Source organism: Dipodomys ordii, unplaced genomic scaffold (genome assembly GCF_000151885.1).
Source record: "Dipodomys ordii isolate 6190 unplaced genomic scaffold, Dord_2.0 Scaffold165, whole genome shotgun sequence".
NCBI classification, from domain to species: Eukaryota; Metazoa; Chordata; class Mammalia; order Rodentia; family Heteromyidae; genus Dipodomys; species Dipodomys ordii.
The window spans coordinates 1,602,241-1,611,966 of record NW_012267381.1 but is presented as its reverse complement, the minus strand read 5'-3'; the positions used below and the strand labels follow the sequence as shown (position 1 = coordinate 1,611,966).

Below are 9,726 nucleotides of genomic sequence, written 5' to 3'. Positions count from 1 at the left end.
TTCAAAGCTAGTCATTCAGCCAAGTTCATGAGGTTCATCTCAATTAACCACCAAAAAACCAGAAGTGGAGCTGAGTGCCAGCCTTGTGCAAAAAAGCTAAGGAACAGTACTTAGGTCCTGAGTTCAAGCTCAGTACTATTATGAAAACACCATCACCACCACCACCAACACCACTACCACTACCTCCACCACGACCAACAGCAAAAGCAAACAAATATAAAAGTCAAACAACTCCCTTTCTGTCCCATTCACTTGAATAGTTGAATACATTTGAATTCCTAAAATGTTCTATCCTCAAAATTTCTTAATGGTATTAAGCACAGTTACAAGACATTCTTTTAATCATTTTAGTCTCTCTTCTTCCACAAGTTAAACTGGTTTCATGTTTTATTACATAAAGACCCCCTTTTCTTTTTTTTTTTTTGTCTTTTCTTTTTTGGTACTGGGGATCGAACCCAGGACGTTGCACTTGCTAGGCAAGCGCTTTGCCACTGAGCTACATCCCAGCCCAAAGACCCCCTTTTCTATATGTTAGGAGTATTCTGGAAAGGCCATCTGAATATAAATAGAGGAAAGCAGTGTTTACAGCATCACATGGTGGCTTAGCAACTGAGATCTGAAGTTAGAATGACTTCACTTTGAGCTCTAACCCTGTTTATGAGCTGTGTGGTCTTGGGCAAGTTCTTTAACTTCTCTGACCCTACAAGAAATAAGTAGAATAACTTACAAAGAACTTGGCACAAGGCTTGGTTCATATTTAAATAATAAATATTAGTGGACATCATGATTATTGTTGTGAGTATTGTTGGCACCCTTTCCACTGGGAATATTCACTTCATTCATTGGTTTGGAAAATAGAGTTTGTTTCTTTAAATGCATTCCAAGGCCATCTCAATACATGTCCCGGGGCCATAAAAGCTGTAGCAAAGTCACATGTACAAGAGAAACAAGATAAGCAAGACAGGTTGCACTTGTGAAGCTGGCAGCAGTACTGTGTCTACAGCTTCCAAAATTCATCATGGAAATGCTTTTGCAACTTTGGTGTGTGGAGGCAGGAAGGATAGTATATAGAGGCTTGGTGGAGGCCAGCATACTATGTGACATCATGGCTAACAACTGTCTCGACTGCTGTTCACTTTAGGAAAGAAAATCTCTCCTGTCTTCGCTTAGCTTCTCTTGCTTCCTCTGTCTTTTCTATGGTATTCCTGAGATGATATAAGACTGGCTCTCAGCAGGCTGTGAGGCAGGCAGATTTGTTCTCTGTGCTTACTTGGCTCTGTTGACCAAGTCCATGGGCTCTCAGTGTCTTCAGTCTGACCTGTGCATGCCCTATTCCATGTCTCCTGCATTTGGATCATTTGGTGCCCCTCCCCTTCCTAGGCACTGGTCCCAATGCTGGGCTTGGACCTCTCCATCCGTCCATTCTCCTGTGGTGCAGCCTTCCTGTCTGGAGTTCTCGCTCCAGACCCTTGCTTATTGCTTGAACCAGGACACCAAGCTGATTTGAGAAACACAATCAATGAATGGAGGCTGGTTTGTTAGTGGGAGGACTGTCTTGTCCAAATTGGAACCTATGTTGGTGTCCAACCCACCTGGGAAGTGATAGTGAAGATCCTCTGGTCAGATAGGGAGGAGGGAGGCCCTATCAGGTCAAAGGTGGAGAGTTTGGGAGTCTGGGGTGGGGTGGGGATTTTGCTATTACCAGGCTGCTTCATCAAAGCTTCTGCTGTGGGCACAGGCTGTGGTGTGGTGCTGTGTCAGTACACAGGGCTAAAGAGTTGGCTTCCCATCATTAGATGGAAGGGGCAGAGAAGGAGGGAGGAGGGGTTTGAACAGGGTAAGAGGAAGGGTGAGAGCTTGACATTGCTTTGCTTTCCAAGTCCTGTCACCTTTGGGGCTCCTAAAGAGTTGAGTTTGTTCCACCAAGTAGGGCTCCCTGGTTGTGAACCTGCTTCTTGCCCACCTGCAGGAACATCCTTCATCTTGTTGGGAGAGCAGGGAGGAAGTACATAGTTTGCTGACCTGGGGGAGAGACACTCACTAGCTGGTTTGCCCTCCTGGGCTCTGTGCTTGCAGGTCATGGCCAGTGCAACTGTGGGGACTGCCAGTGTGACTCTGACTGGACCGGCTTCTACTGCAACTGTACCACACGCACGGACACCTGCATGTCCAGCAATGGGCTGCTGTGTAGTGGCCGGGGCAAGTGTGAATGCGGCAGCTGTGTGTGCATCCAGCCAGGCTCCTATGGAGATACCTGTGAGAAGTGCCCCACCTGCCCAGATGCCTGCACTTTTAAGAAGTGAGTGGACAGTGTGGCAGAGTTAGGAGGCTGGGTGGGGGGTGGTAGTGGTGGTTGAGATCCCTCAACTCCAAGGTTCTGACTCTTAGTCACCAATGCTTTAGGGAGAAGAGTCTGCTCCAGTCAAATGATTACTCTGTCCAGTGAAAGCTTTGCACTGGGGGAGGTGGAGATTGAAGGGGGTCAATGTTGTACCAACTGGACAGGGTCCAAGGACCCCTCTCAGGATGGCATCCCAAACCCCTTTGAATGGGATGAAGGCTAAATCAACATTCTCTGAAGCATTCCATGTTGATGTTTGGACTCTGAGGGGGCGGGGCAGGGACTGGAGTTATTGGGGACACTGTGTGAAATAGCAGCTCCTTCCATTTGCACAACAGAGGAAGCCACTGTGGGCCCACACCCACAATTTTGCCATTCCTTTTCCCACTGTAGGCAGCCAGATTCACAGTCATGCACTCTGGATTGCTCTTGGGGACACCATGCTTAGAAGGGACCCGTGCTTGTTTAAATGCTCTGTTGTCACTGTCAGGAAATTCTTAACAAATTTTGAACAAAATTTTCACTTTGCACAGGGTCTTGAGCTCTGAATCACATGGTCAGTTCTGAGTTTAATCTTCAGACATGATATGGGGCTCACCATCATAGCTCTTGAAGTTTAACAAGGCTGGCCATGATGGCACATGCCTTTGATCCTAGTCCTCTGAAAGGCTATGCCAGGTGGATCTGGAGTTCAAGGTTAGCTTGTGTTTCATAGTGAAACTCTATCCTCCTGTTACCTCCCAAAAAGCTTAACAAAGGACTTAGGGGCTGCTGGCTCTCATGGCCAGCCTGTGAGTAATGAGATGAATCGACTTCTGAACTCTACACTTGGCTCTGGGCACCTGGGATAGTCTTACAGATGGTGTATATGTATGTGTACACCCCCCAGTACCGGGGCTTGAATTTGGGGCCTCATGCTTTCCCTTAGTCTTTTTATTTAATGCTATCACTCTCCCACTTGAGCCATACATCCCTTTTCTAGGTGGTTTTTAATTTTTTTCTTTTTGGCTGTCATGGTGCTTGAACTCAGGGCTTGGGCACTGCCCCTGAGCTTTTGTGCTCAAGGCTAGCACTCTACCACGTTGAGCTACAGCTCCACTTCCAGTTTTTTGGGGATGATTAAAGATAAGAGCCTCTCAGACTTTTCTGCCTGGGCTGCTCCAAACCATAACCCTCAGATCTCAGCCTCCTGAGTAGCTAGGGTTATAGGTGTGAGCCACCAATGCATAGCTTGTTTTCCAAATTTTTACCTAAACAAATGTGATGATTATTTTTACCTTTTTACTAAAGGTAGAGAGGATTTCTGTGTGGAGGCCAGAGTTAGACCGGACCATGCTTAGGCTTGCTCTTCTTTGTCCTAATGGCTGTGTCGTCTCTCTTTTAGGGAATGTGTGGAGTGTAAGAAATTTGACCGGGGAGTCCTGCAGGAGGAAAACACCTGTAACCGTTATTGCCGTGATGAGATTGAGTCTGTGAAGGAGCTTAGTAAGTTCCGCAAGTCTGGAGTTTCCCCACACTCAGGTCCTAAACGATTCTAGTTTAGTCCCAGGTGCTCTCAGCTGCCCTCTGTAAAGTCTAAGAGTAATTCTTACCTCCAAAAATGCTGTGCAGGCTGGATGCGTGGCAGGCAGAGATGAGACTGGCTTCTACCAGTCTGGATCCTCCAGACTCAGCACAACTTAGAAAGTCAGGCAACTCTAACCTACTCTCCAAGGTAAGGGAGATTACTAATGCTCCATTTTATAGATGGAGAAACTGAGGCACAGAGTTGGAGACATGGTTGCCCACCACTGTCAGCGAAGTGAGTAATCAGGTTTATTTTATGAAGCCTAAGCAGGGCCCAGGTTTTTGCTTACAGTTCTGGTGATTTAGAAGGCAACTTTCCCCATATGGGTTTGTAACCCACGCCTCTATCCTGAAGTCTCCTAGATTTCTGAGCATCCCTCTTTTTTCTGAATAAGACAGAAGTATGGAATGGGGAGCAAAACTCTAGCCCACAATTATTTTGGTGTGGGACTTTCCTCTGACTTTAAAGATTATCTTTGGTGCTCTCAGTATATCTGGTATGGTTAGCTTGGAGGGAGGCACTGGGTGTTACCAGGGAGATAGCTATCTTCCACAGATAGCAACTGCTATGAAGGAAGGAAGTGCATCTTCAGAGGGAGGCCACATTTAGGGGCAGTCAGGAAGTCAGTTCTGAGAGGGAGTATTGGGGAAAATATCATATCTCTGGACCTGTTGGCTAATATTAGATGTGGAGTGATTAGGGGCTAGTTTTTCCTCTGGAGGAGATTAGGCTTGCTCTGCTTAGCTCAGAGGAAAGAGGCTGCCCAGATGTGGAGATCATTTATCATCTTGATCAGGCAAGAATATTGCAAATTAGTTTATATTTCTTGACTCACCATGGTCATCACACTCATTAAGCCTTATCTGTATGAATTATATGACAGACAAAAAATTCTAAAAGAAAATTTCACTATATATATATATATATATAAATATATATATATCCTTCCAAACTAATGAAGTAGGATTGTAGTACTGTTGTAATCTTTGTTTTGTGGAGGAGGAAGTTGAGTCTCAAGAAAATTAGGAAAGGTTTATTGTGTTGTTGAGATTAGGCCGTGCAATCACCACTCTTTCCTTAGTACGGTGTTTCTGCTGGTGCACTGATGGCTTGTTCATTTCAGGTTGGTTGGATGTGTTTTGAGACTCAGGTTCTAGTCCTTCTCCATCACCAATTTGCTGTGTGATTCTGGTGCATTAGCTTAAAATGTTGTCATGTGTCAGTTTTGCTCATCTGGTTTTATCAGCTCAGAGTGTAGTACAACTGGTGGAGGATAAGCCAGTGTTCCTGGCAGGATGTACAAAACATGGATTGAGTCAGAGAGAAGGATGGCTCTAGGGAGGCTCAGCAGATCAGAACCAAACATGGAAAAACTGCAAGCAAATGACTGGGGAATCATTGAGCAAACCAAGAAAATAAAGAGAGGGAAAGAAACACCTGCTGATGTGAGGGATAGGTTATTCTCCATTCTTTAATTCTTCCTGTAAGGTGGGCATCCTTTTTACAAATATGTGAGCAAAGAAAGATAAGGTCAGATAACTTTTCCAAGATTACACAGCTGAATTAGAATTGAATTTGAATTGTTATAGCATATCTCTTCCTGAGAAAGTAATGAGAATCAAAAGCATCCTGGGAGGGATAGAACACCAGTGAGGGCCAATGAGTGACACTTAGCAGACATGCCAGGCATCTCAAATCTAAGCATCTTGCCTAATGTCAGGCTCACAGGGTGTCTTGTAACATAGTTTCCCAGAAGTTCTGTGAGATGTTTGGAAATGCTTCATCAGCTAGGAATTGACCTGTTTTCCATTCTTCCATGTCCTCCCCTCCCCTCTCCCCTTTTCCCCTAGCTGATACTGGCAAGGATGCAGTGAACTGTACCTATAAGAATGAAGATGACTGTGTTGTCAGATTCCAGTACTATGAAGATGCCAGTGGAAAGTCCATCCTGTATGTGGTCGAGGAGCCAGGTGAGTAAGCTCTGAAGTCTTTCCTATCTCTGGCCCCAGGAGGGAGAGTCACTTTAGGTGGGAGTTTCCACCCAGCCCTCCTCTTACACCAAAGAGATTAAGCCTGGTCTTAAAAAAAGGGATAAGTTCAAGTCTTACGTTACTGGTCCGAAAGCACCATTGAGAAAGTGACTCACTACTTGAATTTCATCAAGGAATGGAACATATCATGGCAGTTTTTTCAGTGGGTAAGGTCTAGATGGTAAGGAAGTTAAATTCTAGGATGTCGTAGCTTACGGCACCTGCTTTATCATAAGAGAGATGGCTGTCATGAGCAGTGGGCCTGCTGCTGCAGAGGTGGACCTGATGAGGGAAGCATTGATTATACCAGGTTTATGGTGGGATGCACGGACTTAAGGGGAAGCACTGATTATACCAGGTTTATGGTGGGATGCATGGACTTAATGCTTTGATCATAGAGTAAATGGCTGGTGTTTGCTTTCCAGACTTTCCCAGCACACACAGATCAACCACAGGTTTGTCACCATTGGACACTGTAGATTTATGTACTTCATCTGACCTCCTTTATAACCTCTGTTGTTATCCATTATCTATTGCTAAAACAAAATACCCAAGGCTAGGAAATATATAAAGACTAGATTTAGTACTTGTATTTGATTTGCTTAGTATAGATGTATCCCTTAGGAAAGTCTTCATGGCAGGAGGATCAAATAGTTTGATCATCTGCTGAGTAGATCATAAATTCCATGAATGCAGAAATCATATCCATCTTAACAGTTGTTACATATTTGTTCTTATCTACTTAGACAATACTCAATAAATAGGATTTGAATGAATTAATAAGATTGATTATTCCTAAAATGTACCTGTACACATACACACAGAGTCATCTATCTATCTATCTATCTATCTATCTATCTATCTATCTATCCATCTATCCATCCATCTATCCACCTACCCACCCATCCATCCTAGCTATATCTTCATATTTACTAGGAGAATGTTGCTGTTTGGGGAAGAAAAGGGATAAAGGTGGGAAAAAGGAAACAGGAAGATCATGAGAGCCACTTTGGGTCCCTTTCCTTGGGAAAAGATGATCACATCTATATCATCCAGGATGTTACTGTTTCTGTAGAGGAGAGTATGATGGGATATTGTTCATCAGCTCTTCCCAGAGGTTTTACCCTTCAAAGGAACCAGAGAAGGTTAAGAAAAGGCAATACCTTCATTTTATTTGGTGACTCCAGGGAAAGCTAGCAGGAAAGAAAAAAGAGGAGATTGGGGACATGTCTATGAGGGAAAGCATGGTTTGATCATACCTTGTCATACTTCCCCACACCTCCCCCACCCTCATCACACTACATTTACATACTGAATGGAAATTTCCATTCCCATTGTATCCGTACCTCTGTCCCTTCGTATGGTCAAAAAGGCATTCTGTCTTTATTTTGGGGCCTATCATTACTTTGTCTCCTTGTTGTAATTTTTTTTGTTGTTACTGTGCTGCTGAGTCACTTGCCAGAATCATTTGTTTCGGGTTTTGAGGTTAGAGTTTACCACCAAAGGTTCTAGAACAAAGGTGTTGATGGCATGGGATGGTTCAAATAACCCTGGGTGGTAACTTTCCAGGCTTCTAGTATCTCTCCTCCACATTAGGAGATGGGATTCCATGTTCAGAGACTCATATTTCCTTTTCATTTTATGGTGCTGGGATTGAAATCTAGGGTTCTTATGAAGATAGAAGCAAGGGCCTGGGAAGGTGGCTCAGTGGTAAAGTGCTTGCCTTGCATGAGGTCCTGGGTTTGATTCCTCAGCACCACATAAGCAGAAAGAAGCCAGAAGTGGTGCTGTGGCTCAAGTGGTAGAGCACTAGCCTTGAGCTGAAAAGCTGAGGGGCAGCACCCAGGCCTAGAGTTCAGGCCCCATGACCAACAAAAACAAAACAAAAAAAAACAAAAAAAAAAAACAAGATAGAAGCAAGTTCTCTACCTCTGAGCCATACTGTCAGAGTCTCACATTTTTGGTTGCCTGGATCTGCCTCTTCTCTCACCTGCCCCTTATCACTTCTAGGGGCCATGGTTTGGAAGAGAATGTATAGTTGAAGGGCTGAGCCTCTGAAGGCAGAAAAGGGAGTAATACTGAATGTTTAAACATTGGCTAATTAGTTTAACTACACAGAATGGACTCTTAAGCTGGATTGTCTTCATTCCTAGATAAGATTGCCAGATAAAACACAGTCTATTCTAGGCAATATTTGCTTCTGATTTTTACTAAAAAGTAATGATGTAAAAATCAAATTTATCTGGGTCCCTGCACTTTAGGTTACTAAGTCTGTCAACCCTAGCCAGACTTCTCTGTCCTTGGGTCACTTATCATGGGTCTACCGCTGTGGCTGGGAGGGGCCCCAGACATCATCTGATATTGTCTCTTTTTATGGAAGCCTGCCACCTACCCATGTTTAAACAGATGGTAACAGATTGTTTTCCCCTGAAGTTCTCCTGGGATGCTACTTGTCCTGTCCCTTGGAGAATGGAAGAGGTTTGCCTTTGAGTTTAAGGGTCATGCCTACAATAATGCAGAGAATTTGTGACTGCTTTTCCCAGAAGAACTGAGGTCCTTGGTTCCCAGGAATTCAGACTTTGGAACCTCAAAGCTTCTCTACAGGCACTCTTTCAATTATAGACAGCTTGTAATTTGGTGGGTTGGGAAAAAGCCAGCTTGGTCTGTGGTGGTGATTGTTTTTGTGTATGTGTGGTGAGCACAGGGTGAAGTTTAGAGAAAAAGGTGGGAGACAGTGTGGAAAGTGGGTGTGACTTCCTCTCTAAACTCAGTACTCATATATACGAACACCTGGTTTCATAACACTTGATGTTATGAAATAGTGAGGTCACATGTCAGGTACCTGAGGTTTATGGGAAACCAGGCCCTGCAGACCCTAGAACGTGATCCAATTATTGTCTGCCCTGGTTGTTGACTGGGGTTGAACAAGATGTCAGCTTGCAGCAGGGTTAAGATGTGGTATATATACCAATGGGATTTTACTCATCCATCAGAAAGAATGATATTGTACCATTTGTTAGGAAGTGGAAAGACTTGGAAAAAAAATAATCTTAAGCGAAGTAAGCTAGACTCAGAGAAACATAGGTTGCTTGGTTTCCCTCATTTGTGCCTATAAGTCTATAAGTATACACTGGGTATTTTTTTAAAAAAGTACACTGGGACATGTTAAATTATATAGAACTCTAGGCATTCACACACAGTGAGATCAAAGGAAAATATTCTTAGGAGAGGAACATAAAGGTAGAATACCTGTGTACACCTGATTATATAAAATAATATTTATTGAAAGGAACTCCAGGATGTGGAAACAAGGGGTCTTTTCTTTGTTGCTGTTTTTGTTTTTCCTTTTGTTTGTTCATTTATCTATATTTGGGAGGGCAAGAGAGGGTGCAGAAATGGTGGCACAAAGGATGAACAAATACAGTTGTGGCACTTACTAGACACTGTGTTGAGAAATGAACTCTACAACTTATGGGTGGAATGGGAGGGAAAAACTAGGAGAGAGTGAGGGAAGGAGTGACATTGTTCAAAAAGAGATGTATTCTTTATCTCACTGATATAACTGTAGCCCCTCTGTATATCACCTTTGTAGTAACAATAAAAAATACCCACGAAGAAAAAATTTTTAAATAAACTTAAAGAAAACATTTTAGATGATGAAATATTTCTGGAAAGAATCCCCGTGGTGTCTTGATCAGCAGGCCTCCTAGTATGTAGGGATGCTAACCAGGGTAACAGACACAAGTATCTTTAGGGGCTAAGAAGGCAAGGTAAGTAAAGCAGTAGGA

General features: G+C 43.5%; 1 protein-coding gene across 1 annotated transcript in view; it reads left to right on the top strand.

Moving 5' to 3' along the window:
* Itgb3 (integrin, beta 3 (platelet glycoprotein IIIa, antigen CD61)) overlaps window positions 1-9,726 on the top strand; it is a 40,749-nt gene that overhangs the window by 24,856 nt on the left and 6,167 nt on the right. The window contains exons 10-12 of the mRNA XM_013033246.1: window positions 2,077-2,299; window positions 3,726-3,826; window positions 5,759-5,878. Of these exons, the coding sequence (XP_012888700.1) occupies window positions 2,077-2,299; window positions 3,726-3,826; window positions 5,759-5,878 (444 nt within the window). The remainder of the gene's footprint in view (window positions 1-2,076; window positions 2,300-3,725; window positions 3,827-5,758; window positions 5,879-9,726) is intronic.